This window comes from Sapajus apella, unplaced genomic scaffold (assembly GCF_009761245.1).
Source record: "Sapajus apella isolate SASKATOON/1434 unplaced genomic scaffold, GSC_monkey_1.0 scaffold12, whole genome shotgun sequence".
Classification (NCBI taxonomy): domain Eukaryota; kingdom Metazoa; phylum Chordata; class Mammalia; order Primates; family Cebidae; genus Sapajus; species Sapajus apella.
Genome location: NW_022436952.1, coordinates 5,998,139 through 6,011,187, shown reverse-complemented (window position 1 = coordinate 6,011,187; position 13,049 = coordinate 5,998,139). Strand labels below are relative to the sequence as shown.

The following is a 13,049-nucleotide window of genomic DNA, read 5'->3' as shown; positions in this document are numbered from 1 at the left end:
GGTAAGATCCAGGGGGACACAGAGGGTCCTGCCCAGAGCCCCTGATCCCATCACTTCCCCAGGATGGGTCCTCTTCCTCCCACATTGCTGCAGTTTCCTGGAGAGCCATGTATCACCTGGTTTCCTCCCTACCCCTGCCCCACGTCCAAACCGTGTCAAGGTTGTCTCTGCTCCTTCCTCCATGCCCATGCCTCTGCCAGGGTGGCTGTCATCTTCCACTGGGATGTCAGTTGTCCCTGTCACCTTGCCTGGCTGGCCATACTCTGTGTGCTGGGTGATTTACGCCCACCTCCATGGTTCAGGAGGCCATCTGCCTCTCCCAGGCTGTGATGGTTACTGCTCCTTTTCTCCACCCTGTGAGTAAAATTGCCCCCACCTTGACTTGCCAGGCCTCAGTGACAACCGAAAGACCCAAGAAGGGGAAACGGACCAGCCGCATGTGGTGCACCCAGAGCTTTGCCAAGGACGACACCATTGGACGGGTGAGGTGGGGTGTGGACCTCTCATAACTGGGGCAGGGTGCTCTGAGGCGGCCGGCCCCATCAGCCCTTCCCCTTCACCTACAGGTTGGTCGTCTCCACGGCTCTGTTCCCAACCTGTCTCGCTACTTGGAGTCTCGGGACTCCTCGGGCACCCGTGGGCTGCCACCCACAGACTATGCCCACCTTCAGCGCAGCTTCTGGGCCCTGGCTCAGAAGGGTAAGTGATGCTGGGAGGGGCTGATGGGGGTGGGCAGGAGTGAGCGGGGCTCTCACGGTCTGCCCTGCCCCCACAGTGCACAGCTCCCTCAGCAGCGTCCTGGCCGCCCTCACCACTGAACGGGACCGACTAAGGGACATGCACCAGGGCTCAGAGTTGTCAAGGATGGGGGTGAGGCCTGGGGGACAAGGCAGCTGGTGGGGGGATAGGGCTTGAAGCTGAGGACTGCCAGCCTTGGGTCCGATTGCAGATCTGGGTCAGGGTAGGGGGTTGGCAGAGCGAGTCTTTGCAGAGATGAGGCAGCAAGGTGGGGAGGACCTCATCCTCTTGGCACCGTGTCCCTTACCATCTCCCTGCAGGTCTCTGAGGTCCCCACTGGCCAGAGGCGCCTCCACTCACTGTCCACCTCCTCAGACACCACAGCAGACTCTTTCAGCTCCCTCAACCCTGAGGAGGTGCGGAGCCAGGGTGGGTTGTGGGGGCCTATTCTCCTGTGCCTTCTCTCCCAGAGGAAGCAAAGGCCCAGGGCAGTGGGCATGGTTGGTTTTTAGTCCCAAAGAGAGCCCACAAATCCTGGCTCCATCGTCTTTCCCGTAAGGTCTGCGGCGGCCCCATCTCAATCATTGCGTAGCAATCTGTGTGCAGGGTGTTTTCACTTTTAATTCCAAGTCCTCTGGTGCAGTGATTCTCATCCTCAAGATGAGAAAGCTGAGGCTCAAAGGATCTAATGGATAGGCTCCGGCTCCTGCCATTGTAGACTGGCTGAACTGGGACTCAGGCTCTGAGCACAGATTTGGAGGCTGCATTCCGTGGGTTCGAATCTGGCTCCGCTGCCTGCTGGCTTTGTGATCCTGAACCTCAGTGTCCCAGTCTGCAAAGCGGGGGTGATAATTGCACCTACCTCACTGGGTGGGTGTCAGGGTTGAGTGGGTTAGTGCACACAAAGGGCTTGGAGTGGAGCTCAGGGTCAGGGGCAGGCAGTGTAAGCAGTTATCCTGGAGCCTGCACCGGTCACTCCCAGGCCGGGGCTCGTTCCACTACGCCTTCGTGTCCCGCTCGCTCCCCGCTGCCTCTTCTGTTCAGTGTCTGACTCAGACAGCAAAAGTGTCCGTTTATGCCTCCCTCTCAAGGGAACTGTCAGGCAAGGGGTGCCCTGCCTGATCCCCCGGCTCGGCCCCAGGGCCTGACCTCCATCTGGCTGCTCCTACAGCAAGAAGCTCTGTACATGAAGGGGCGCGAGCTCACCCCCCAGCTGTCACAGAGCAGCATCCTGTCCCTTGCTGATTCCCACACGGAATTCTTCGATGCCTGTGAGGTTCTCCTCTCCGCCAGCTCTTCTGAGAATGAGGTGAGGGAGGAGGGAAGCTGGCAGTGGGGGTGACCTTGGGAACAGAAGGGTGGGGTCCACAGAGACTAGAGGCCATAGAGTCCTCAGCCCCTTCTCACCTCAGCTGCTGTCTCTGGGAATATGTCCAGATGTGTTGGGTTGTGTGGTCCTGCTCAGAAGTCTCTGCTGAGGACTCTTCTAAAGGAGTTTGACGTGTTCATCCCCACTGGGTTCTCCCGAAGCTACTGCCTCAGGCCCAACCCCAGTCATCGTCATTCCTCTGTCTCAGCTTTAGCGCTCCCTTGATCCCCTCTTCTCAGTCCCTGAATCTCAGCAGTCCCTACTTTCCCTTCTCTCTGTGTCCTGCCAAGACTCTGTGTTCCTCCCACCAGCTGCAGCACCAGGCCCTCCCCTTCCCGAGGTGGCTGGGCATGCTCTGTGATGTGATGCCAGGCCTCCCGGGGCAATGTCCTAGGGCTCAGAGCCCCCCCAGTACATTCTCTTCCCTTCCCACCAAAGGGCTAGCTGGGCAGATTCTTGCCAGGCCCTAGGCACTGCCCAGCTGCCCAGGGGGAGGCCCAGTCTGCCCGGCCTGTCATCTGTCCTGGCCCAGGGCTCAGAGGAGGAGGAGTCATGCACCAGTGAAATCACCACCAGCCTGTCTGAGGAGGTGCTGGATCTCAGGGGAGCTGAGCGCTGTCAGAAAGGTACCAGCTGGGTCGGCAGGCAGGGAGGGGTGGGAGGCGGGCGGAAAAACAGGGTTTGTCCATAGCCTGGGCCCATGCAAAGGCCATCCTTTGTGGTGACTGACAGTCTAGTAGCTTTGGATGCTGACCCCAGGAGCTGAGGAAGGCCAGGTCATGAACCGGAAAATGTTCCAGGAGCAGCTCTGTGGGGTGGGTCAGGCTCAGGCCTTGGGGCTGGCCTCCATAGCAGCAGGCTCGCCTAGGGCCTTGGAGGGAGGCGAGAGACCCCACTTTGCTGCTGTTAGCAGTGTGGCTCTGGACTTGTCATTTTACCTCTCAGAACCTATTTCCTCATCTATAAGATGGGCTGGATAATCTGCACTCTGTTGTCTGCTTCTGTGTTTAGAAAGAGGACAAAAGACAAGGGTGAGGAGTTGGGAGGGGCTCCTGGGCTGCAGGGTTTCTGGCAGTGGGAACCGTCCGCACCTTCGCATGGCTCCCAACCCTGCCGGCCAGCTCAGTCCTGGGACCTCGTGAGCAGTTAGAGCCCAGTCGCCCTGCCCTGCTGTGAGTCAAGACAAGGGCTAGGGGGCGAGGACACCCAAGACTGCCCCAGGGGCTAGGAGGCAGCTCGGCCCTGGACTAGGCTGTGGGCCTGCTGTGTCCAGGGTGCCTGGTGCCCAGATGGAGAGTGACGTGGCAGGGCGGGCCCCAGGGTGGTGTGTTCCAGGGAGACCCATGGGGCCACCCCGCCGTCGCTGCCTGCCTGCGGCCAGTGGGCCTGGGGCTGACGTGAGCCTGTGGAACATTCTGCGCAACAACATCGGCAAAGACCTCTCCAAGGTGTCCATGCCGGTGCAGCTCAATGAGCCACTCAACACACTGCAGCGGCTCTGTGAGGAGCTGGAGTACAGCAGCCTCCTGGACCAGGCTAGCCGCATCGCCGACCCCTGCGAGCGCATGGTACCTTCTCTCCATCCTCCTCCCCGGGGCCCTTTCTCCCAGGAGATCCTGGCCAGGCTATTCCTTGCTGCTGAAGTTCTACTCTGAGATCCCGTATCTTGCTTGCTTGGGTTGGCGGCCCCATCCTCAGGGCCCTGCACCTGCCTTGCCCGCCGCAGGTTTACATCGCAGCCTTTGCTGTCTCGGCCTACTCCTCCACATACCACCGAGCTGGCTGCAAGCCCTTCAACCCCGTCCTGGGGGAGACCTACGAGTGTGAACGGCCTGACCGAGGCTTCCGCTTCATCAGTGAGCAGGTGTGGCCTCAGGAGCAGAGGGCTGGCCTTGGGTAGCTGGGGCCAGAAGGGACTGGACTTTGGGACCAGAGCTGGGGCAGAGGGATCAGGTCTGGGAGAGGAGCATGGGCAGTCGGCTCTGTGCTGGGCTCTGCGGTGCTCCTGGCCCATGTTCTGAGTGCAGCTATGGGATCCCAGGAGTTCCACCTGGGGCTCATGCTCTAGGGGCCAATCTGGGCTCGGATGAACTGGAGGATGAATTGGAGAGAGCTGGGAGTCCAGTGGCTGAGGAGAATGGGATGTTCCTTCCAAATGGTGTAGAAGAATGCATGGAGCAGGCTTGGGAAGGATAGAGATGGGGCTGGAAGACAAGGTGGGCCAGACCCTGAGGAGCCCTGCCAGTGAAGGGAAGGAGGCTTTGGGCTTTTGTATGAGCATTTTAAAATCCTGTAGGCATTGGCACAATGGAGGATTTGAGGCTGGAATGGGTGCTCAGAGTCGCAGTGTGCAAAGCACACTTGGGTGGCGTGTGCCTGGCTGGCATAGGCCGACGGGGTCCGTCTTGTCATCTCCGTAGAGCTGATTCAGCCCTGCGCTTAGGCCGTGGTGTGTTTAGTTCAAGAGCTGTTTATGCACCGCCCCTGACAGGGCCTGGTGCTCAGCAGGGTACTCTCATGTGTAGGGGTTGGGGAGTTGTCGGTGAGAGGGAGAAATCTGGGCGGCTTGGTCTGGGGTATTCAGTGAGTACATGGCCAGTTAGCGAGGTGGGGAGTGTGTGTGGGCGCGCACCATCTAAGTGGCTTGACTTCCACTGGAGATGTCCAGGAGGCCCCGGAGTCGCTGGCCTGGAGCTCCTCCCAGAGCACCAGGTGGCGCTAACAGGTCGAGGAGTGGCCAGCTTAGAGGGAGGAGGACTGCCCACTGTGTCTAGGGAGGAGGGCAGGCAGGAGTGCTGGGGAGCCCTGAAGGGGCGGGAACATAGGTCCCTGGGACCTGGGGGGTGCCACTGGCTTCCTGCATGAGGAAGGTTTCCAAGACAAGGTGAGGACAGAGACTGGATTACAGTGGGCGTAGAGTGTAGGTTATGAAAAAAATAGAGAAAAATGCAGACTATTTTCAAAAAAATTTTACCATGTGGGACAGGGGAGAGAGATGGCAGCTGGTGGGGAATAAAGGTCAAGGCAGTTTGTGTGCTTGTTTGTTTGGATTTGAAGTGTTTTTGAAAACGTGGTGAAGATTCACACAGTACACTTTTGCGTACAACAAAAAATAAGCCTCCGTCTCATCCCCACACTCTGAAGGGGCTACTGCTACCAGCTTTTGGGATTCCTCCCAGAAATATTTTACGCGTATGTGAACAAAGATGTGTGTGTCTAGAAAAGAAAGGTTTGCTATTTTTTAAGGTGGAAGAAACAGAAAATCTTTATATTCAGAGAGAAAGAGAAATAAAGAGGGAAAGACTGAGGTGCAGAAGGATGAGGAGGAGGCGGGAGCCTGGGGGGCATCGAAGGGAGCAGGCTGAGCAGAAGGAACCCCCTCCCTGACCCACCTCTGTTCTGCGGACTGTGGGAGGCAAATGAGGTTTAAAGGGCCTGGCTTGTGTCTAGGTCCTCAGAGGGGGGTTCGGGGGGTGTTGAGGCCCAGATACAGAACACTGTAAAATTAGCAGTTTCTTAGTGTGGATGTGGGTCATGTCTGTGTTTTGGCAGCAAAGTTAGAGTCAGGGGTGCACAGAGGAGGCCGGAGCTGGCATTTCTGGCAAGTGGGGGAGGTAGTTGAGGGTACCAGGTGAGAGAGCTGGAGGGGCATTATGGGGCTGACAGACTGGGAGGGCAGTGCAGCCGGGGACCCGGGCGTCTTGGCCGGATCTGTGGGCGACAGGGAATGCAGAGAGGCGAGGCAGGCAGGCTGTGGGATGTCAGAGTTGAAGGCTCCAGACGTGGAGCCATTTCAAGTAGGGACAAGGACAAGTGTTTCTAAGGGTATGTGGTGGAGGTTGCAGGGTGATGATTGGCTTTGGGGTGGGTGGGAGAGATGGTGTGGAAGAGGGTAGTCAGCGAGGGCTGGGTTTCAGGCAGCGCATGGGGTGGAGGCCCTACCTGTCAATGTTGCAGGGAGCTTTTCAGGCTTGAGCAGGGGTTCTGGAGGGTGCCATAGACAGGGCCAGCCAGGGGAGCTCCTGAGAAAGAGGGAGGGAGAAGGGAGAACACAGGAGCCTCATGGGAGTAAGAGAGGATGATGGATTTGGGAGGTGGCCAAGGGTGATAGGGACAAGAGACCTGGAACTAACTGGTCTTGTGGGACTCAGGGGAACTAAGGGTGGGGATAAGGGACTTTGGGGTGCCCTGATGGTGCTGGGGGGCAGCATCAAGAGAACTTCTTTGCGTTCCGAGGTCTCCCACCACCCCCCTATATCGGCCTGCCATGCGGAGTCTGAGAACTTCACCTTCTGGCAAGGTGAGGAGTGGAGAGCAGGGGGGCTGGCCCTGGGCCAAGGGAGTGCTCTCTGGCCTTATCTCCACTGTTCTGTCTCCCTCCCCAACTCAATGCCAGACATGAAGTGGAAGAACAAGTTCTGGGGCAAATCCCTGGAGATTGTGCCTGTGGGGACAGTCAACGTCAGCCTGCCCAGGTAGGATTTTCAGGCTCTCAGCAGCCAGGCCCAGCCACAGGCGGTCCTTCAGGCTGGAGGGACAGGTGGTCCTTCAGGCTGGAGGGGGCGTGACCTTAGGGACAGGATAAAGACGGGATAGGAAGGTCTGGCCTGCAGCTGCTTGCAGTGGGGTGAGTGTCTGCAGGTTTTGCACCTATATTTACAGCAGTTGGCAAGAGAGAAAGATGAAAAGCCTTAGAACATAGTAGAACTGGAAGGGCCTGCTGAGGTCATCTGACTCAGCGGCTTCCACACTTTTTGGACCATGACTCACAGTCAGAAATGCCTTTGAGACTTCAAGCCAACGCGTACACATACACGCACACAGAAACCTAAATTGATCTCAGGACTCGTGGGTCACCGGCAAAATTTGAAAAACTCTCATCTAGCTAATTTTACAGGCAGGGGACTGAAGCCAGGAAGCAAAAGGGTATTGAGAATGGTTTGGGTGTTGTGGGAGAGATCTTGGATTTTGGAGTTGGAAGCCGGGAGTTCTGCCATTCGATAGTGATGCACGTTAGCCAGCCTAATTAGTGGTGGTGCCAGCCTGCAGTCCCAGCTACTGGGGAGGCGAAGGCAGGAGAATTGCTTCAACCTGGGAGGTGGAGGTAGTGGTGAGCTGAGATTGTGCCACTGCACTGCACTCCTGCCTGCCTGGGCAGGAGCGAGACTCCCAGAGCAAGACTTTGTCTCAAAAAAAAAAAAAAAAAGCAATGTAAGCGGCAAAAAGACTTGATACCTCAGAGCCTTGAGGCTGCTTGCCTGCAGCACGACAATAAGAAGTAATACCTGAGGGGTGAGGATTAAGCAGGATAATGGATGTGACTGTACCCAGGGTCCCTGGCGCCCAAGGGCAGGGCACTTTGTGTGTTTTCAACCCCATTTCTTAGGCACTCAGGAGCTTTCTAGATGAGTGGAGACGTGTTCATTGACCACGTTGTGTCAAGGCTGCTCTGCCTTGTGAATAGAAGTCATCCTTCACTGCAGAACTGAGCCAGGACCCCAGGGTTCCTGTCACACCCATGTGATGTGCTCCAGCAAGACAGGAGGCCCCTGACTCACTTGTTCTTGGGGCCAGCCAGCTGCCCTTCCATACCTTGTCTTTCTCAGGTTTGGGGACCACTTTGAGTGGAACAAGGTGACGTCCTGCATTCACAACGTCCTGAGCGGCCAGCGCTGGATTGAGCACTATGGGGAGGTGCTCATCCGAAACACACAGGACAGCTCCTGCCACTGCAAGATCACCTTCTGCAAGGTGCACATGCCAGCCTGACCCTGCCCATCCACCCCTGGCAGCCTCGGCCTCTGGAGGTCACCCTGGCTAAGGGGGAGGGGACACCTCTCTAAACCCTGCCTTCCCTGTCCCAGGCCAAGTACTGGAGTTCCAATGTCCATGAGGTACAGGGTGCTGTGCTCAGTCGGAGCGGCCGTGTCCTCCACCGACTCTTTGGGAAGTGGCACGAGGGGCTGTACCGGGGACCCACGCCGGGCGGCCAGTGCATCTGGAAACCCAGTAAGTGGAGGGGTCACAGAGGGCTGGCTGAGGCTAGAGCGGCTCAGGCCCCGTTCACCTGCCCCAGCCCCTTGCCTTCCCCCAGACTCAATGCCCCCTGACCATGAGCGAAACTTCGGCTTCACCCAGTTTGCCCTGGAGCTGAATGAGCTGACAGCAGAGCTGAAACGGTCGCTTCCTTCCACTGACACGAGGCTCCGGCCAGACCAGAGGTCAGTGCTGCACGGGCACCAGCCTAGAACCACCTGGCTCACTCCTTCCTCATGGGTTTCCGAGAACCACAGAGCTGGGGCTTTGTCCTTCCTTCACTGAGTAGCCTCAGAGAAATGGGGCTTGTTTAGGGGACAGAGCTGGGCAGGGTCAGAGGCCTTGGGATTGGGGGCCCCTGCAGATGGGCAGTTCCACTGAATTCGATCTGGATCCTCAGGTACCTGGAGGAGGGGAACATACAGGCCGCTGAGGCCCAGAAGAGAAGGATTGAGCAGCTGCAGCGGGACAGGCGCAAAGTCATGGAGGAGAACAACATCGTCCACCAGGCTCGCTTCTTCAGGTGCCTCAGCCTTGCCCTCTGCCCTGGGTCTCCCCAGGAGCCCTGCTTGGAGCAGGGAAAGCATGGGAGGCAGTGCCTTAGGGCCCTAGCCTGCCTTCTAGCTGTTCACCCTCACCGCCACCGCCTTCTCCCACCAGGCGGCAGACAGACAGCAGTGGGAAGGAATGGTGGGTGACCAACAATACCTACTGGAGGCTGCGGGCCGAGCCAGGCTACGGGAACATGGATGGGGCCGTGCTCTGGTAGCCTTGGCCCCGGGGGCAGGAGGCTCTGGTTACTCGCTACTCCTGCCCCCACCCGCTACCACGGACACATGGGTGAGGCCAGGCTCCCCCCCAACTGCCCTTGAGACCAAAGGGGCAGCCCTGGTCCTCTCTCCCCTCTGCTGGCCAGAGGGGCTGCATCTCAGCCCACCTGCACCCCACTGTTTGGGGTGAGAAGCAGAATCTATCTTCCCCAATCTCCTTGCCCCAGACAATCAGCATGTAAGACCCTTCCTGCTTCACCATTTCCCTTCCTGTCCCTTTGGGGTGCTTGGGGAAGACTCCGGCTCCCAGGATCTGTTCCCCATTTCAGTGCCTTCCTAGGACACAGGGGACCTCTTGATGCTCCCCAGGCTTTCTGTGCCCAGGGTGCGTCCCCGGCAGTGAGGTTGCAGTGAGTGAAGGCGAGGAGATGTTCTCCCCTCCCCTTCCCTTGCCCATCTCCAGCATCTTCTTCCCCTCCCTGGCCCCACAGGGCCTTCTCCATCTCCTTTTGGTTGGTCCCTGGCCATCCCTCCTGTCCTGGATCCCTTCTCCCTAACTGCAAAATGCCTGCAGCTTCCAGCTCCTTCGTCCCTGATCCTCAAGTGGTTCCCTCCTGTCTCAGCTCAGCGGATCCCCCAGAGTGGAGGAGTCCTCTCCATGAGGAGGGGAGCAGCCCGAGGTGCCTGGCCTCCAACCCACCGGCAGCGAGTGCGCAGGTGTGAGTGTAAGTTCACGTAGGAGAGTGTGTGCGTGTGCACCTGTGCCCTGCTTGCAGGCGAGCAGGGCTCCTTCATGTAGCCCGGCCTTCCCCCTGCTGGGGGTCCACCACATCGCTGCTCTTTCTCACAGTCTGCCTCTGATGAGGGCGAATTGCTATGACATTCCAAGCTCCAATAAAGACTGTCCCAGACTTTGGCCTGTGACCATTCATTGAATGAAAAACACGTGTGCTCAAGGTCAGTGGAAGGTCCACAGCCAGTGTCATGGGTAAAATGAATTTTGTCCCCCAAGGAATGTTTCTAGCCCTCAGGAATGTGCATGTGACCTTAGTTGCAAATAGTGTCTTCACAGCTATAATTCAGTTAAAATAAGGTCATATTGGATTCGGGTGGCTCTATTCCAGTGGCTGGTGTCCTTATAAGTAGAGTGAAATTTGGGCACACAGACGTACGCAAAAGAAGACAAGCGTGTGAAACAGACACACGGGAGTTGGCCACGTGGAGACGTAGGCAGAGATGGGAGCGAGGCATCTGCAAGCGGAGAGTGCCAGGGCTGCTGGCAGCCGCCCGAAGCTTGGAGAGAGGCGGAGAGAGATTCTCCCACTGAGCCTCAAGGAGGAGCCAACCCTGCTGACACCTTGATTCCAGACTCCTGGCCTCAGCTATGACAGAATACATTCCTGTTGCTGTAAGTCACCCAATATGTGGCGCACTGTTACAGCAGCCTGGAACTGAATACAGCCACCACCAGCCTGAGCCAAAAGCTGAGTTCATCTTCCCTCCTGCTTGATCCTGTCACTTCAGCCCCAGGGGTCTCTCTGCACTGGCCCCTTCTCTCCATTGCACTGGCTAAGCTGAGCCCTCATCGACGCTTGCCTGGACTGTTGGCGGTGGCCTCCAGGGCGGTATTTCTTTCTTTCTTTTCTTTTCCTTTTTTTTTTTTGAGATGGAATTTCATTCTTCTTGACCAGGTTGCAGTGCAATGGCGTGATCTCGGATCACTACGCCCGGCTAATTTTATATTTTTAGTAGAGACAGGGTTTCTCCATGCTGGTCAGGCTGGTCGCAAACTCCTGACCTCAGCTGATCCGCCCACCTCAGCCTCCCAAAGTGTTGGGATTATAGGCATAAGCCACTGCGGCTGGCCTCCGGGGTGGTATTTCAAGAGAAAATGTGGCACTTCATGTCTGCTTAAAATACATCCACTGCTTCCCAGTGCCTAGAGGAAAATCCAAACTCTTCGACTGGTAGAAAACCACATGGCCCCTGGCTCCCTGTCTGGCACAGAGTGCTGACCCTGACAGGCAGCACCCTAAGTCAGGTCTGTGTAGTGCCCCGCCTCCACCCCCAGGATCAGTGAGTGTTCAAGGGCGGAAGGGAGGGAGGAGGACAACAGTTCCTCCCCACCGCCCTCGCCACTGGGGTCAGCTCTGATTCTGAAGCTGTGTGATCTTGGTCAGGTTGCCTTACCCTTCTGTTCAGAGGCTTCATCTCTTGTTTGGCTTCTCTTGTGTCTTAAAGGAGAAGATCTGTGAGGTGACCCAGGCTCCTCATTTCATTCATTCTTTCTTAGCGCCTCACCCCCACTCCCACCCCACTGCCTGCAGCAACAGAGACCCCAGTCCTGCTCTGGCTCGATTAGTGTCCCAGGAGGAAGTCATGCATTCTTTGGGGGGTGGCAGGGTGGCAGGAACAGAGGGGACGCCTGAGCTATGACAGCCCTTCACATTGTCATCTTTTTCTTCCTCCCCAGCCCCTGTGGAGGAGCGGTGGTCCACATTTCCAGTTTATTTACAGCAAGTGTCGAAGTTAAAATGAATACACTTGTCTTGATACCACATGCCAGAAATAACCTCAACCCATTCCGAAAAAAGCCAAGGCCCACACACATTCAGGATATTTTTAAACAGCGTGCACTGCCCTTCTCTGGGCCCTTTCCCCTCAGAGCACCACAGCATCTGATGGACCAGCTCGTGACAAATTGCCACGCATTTTAAGAACCGGAGTTTAGGCTTGATGTGGTGGCTCGCACCTGTAATCCCAGCACTTTGGGAGGTCGAGGTGGGTGGACCATGAGGTCAGGAGTTCAGGACCAGCCTGGCCAAGATGGTGAAACTCCGTCTCTACTAAAAATACAAAAATTAGCAGGGTGTGGTGGTGGGGTGCCTGTAATCCTAGCTACTTGGGAGGCTGAGGCAGGAGAATTGCTTGAACCTGGGAGGCAGCGGTTGCAGTGAGCTGAGATTGCACCACTGCACTCCAGCCTGAGTGACAGAGTGACACTCCCTCTCAAAAAATAAAAGAACCGGAGTTTAAAATAAACCAAATTCCCAAGTTATTTTTCCAGTGGTGACAAGAAACCAAAAACTCCTCTGTGGCTGTGTCTGCTGGACCAGCATCCTCCCCCGACTTCTTTCCCAGGCACAGCCCAGGTGCCACCTCAACAGCTGGAAGTGGGGGTAAGCCTAGTCCAGATGTCCCACAGGAGTACCCATCACCACTGGGCCATGGGGAACCCAGCACAGACCCAGACCTCCTGGCCTTGGTTGGAGGACATGGTGGGCTTGGAGCAAAGGGGAGAATTTTGGGGCTTAATGGCCCCAAATTAGGGGCCATTAAAGGCTTAGTGGTCCTTGACTAGGCTTGGAGTGCAGCAGTTTGGAAAGCCAGGGACCTGCTTCCCTAGATGAGCAAAGGAGGATGGAGCTTGGACAGCAGGGGAGATGCCTGGGCCACTCAATAGTGGCAGAGGGAGAGGAAGGTAGGCAGGAGGTGTTTCAGTCCTCATTTTGCCTCCTTGGACCCTCCAACCCCAAACTGCTCCACTCAGAAGGATTTAAACAATTTTTAAAAATTTGATTAATCGTTACTGAACAGCTGATAGGGACACCTGGGTTGGAAGGAGCAAAAAAAAAAAAAAAAAGTCAAAAACAGGCAGGGTGCAGTGGCTCACGCCTATAATCTCAGCACTTTGGGAGGCCAAGGTGGCCAGATCACCTGATATCAGGAGTTCAAGACCAGCCTGGTCAACATGGAGAAACCCTACTAAAAATACAAAATACAAAAATTAGCCAGGCGTGGTGTCACGTGCCTGCAATCCCAGCTACTCGGGAGGCTGGGGCAGAAGAATGGCTTGAACCCAGGAGGCAGAGGTTGCAGTGAGCTGAGATCGTGCCACTGCACTATGACCTGGGCAACAGGAGTGAAACTCTCTCAAAAAAAAAAGTCAAAAATACACAAAACCCCCAATTCCCTGCATCTTCTGAAAAAAGGGTGTGTGTATGCATAATAAACCAGAGAGGGGAAAGAGTGCTGAACCAGGGGAGAGGCCCAGGCATTCACATTGGCTCCGTGAGGTTAAGGTGGAGTGGGTGTTCAGGGCAGGAGGAGGCTGCTGGGCCAGCACTGTGCCTCCC

The 13,049-nt window shown here is 56.6% G+C and overlaps 1 protein-coding gene across 1 annotated transcript in view; it reads left to right on the top strand.

The window, feature by feature from the left end:
• OSBPL7 (oxysterol binding protein like 7) overlaps nt 1-9,829 on the top strand; it is a 15,159-nt gene extending 5,330 nt beyond the window's left edge. The window contains exons 8-22 of the mRNA XM_032279359.1: nt 279-482; nt 567-699; nt 776-870; nt 1,059-1,154; nt 1,910-2,047; nt 2,640-2,733; nt 3,428-3,675; nt 3,834-3,971; nt 6,344-6,407; nt 6,504-6,582; nt 7,714-7,858; nt 7,972-8,116; nt 8,202-8,328; nt 8,544-8,666; nt 8,804-9,829. Of these exons, the coding sequence (XP_032135250.1) occupies nt 279-482; nt 567-699; nt 776-870; nt 1,059-1,154; nt 1,910-2,047; nt 2,640-2,733; nt 3,428-3,675; nt 3,834-3,971; nt 6,344-6,407; nt 6,504-6,582; nt 7,714-7,858; nt 7,972-8,116; nt 8,202-8,328; nt 8,544-8,666; nt 8,804-8,912 (1,938 nt within the window). The 3' untranslated portion in view covers nt 8,913-9,829. The remainder of the gene's footprint in view (nt 1-278; nt 483-566; nt 700-775; nt 871-1,058; nt 1,155-1,909; nt 2,048-2,639; nt 2,734-3,427; nt 3,676-3,833; nt 3,972-6,343; nt 6,408-6,503; nt 6,583-7,713; nt 7,859-7,971; nt 8,117-8,201; nt 8,329-8,543; nt 8,667-8,803) is intronic.
• The last annotated feature ends 3,220 nt before the right edge of the window (nt 9,830-13,049 follow it).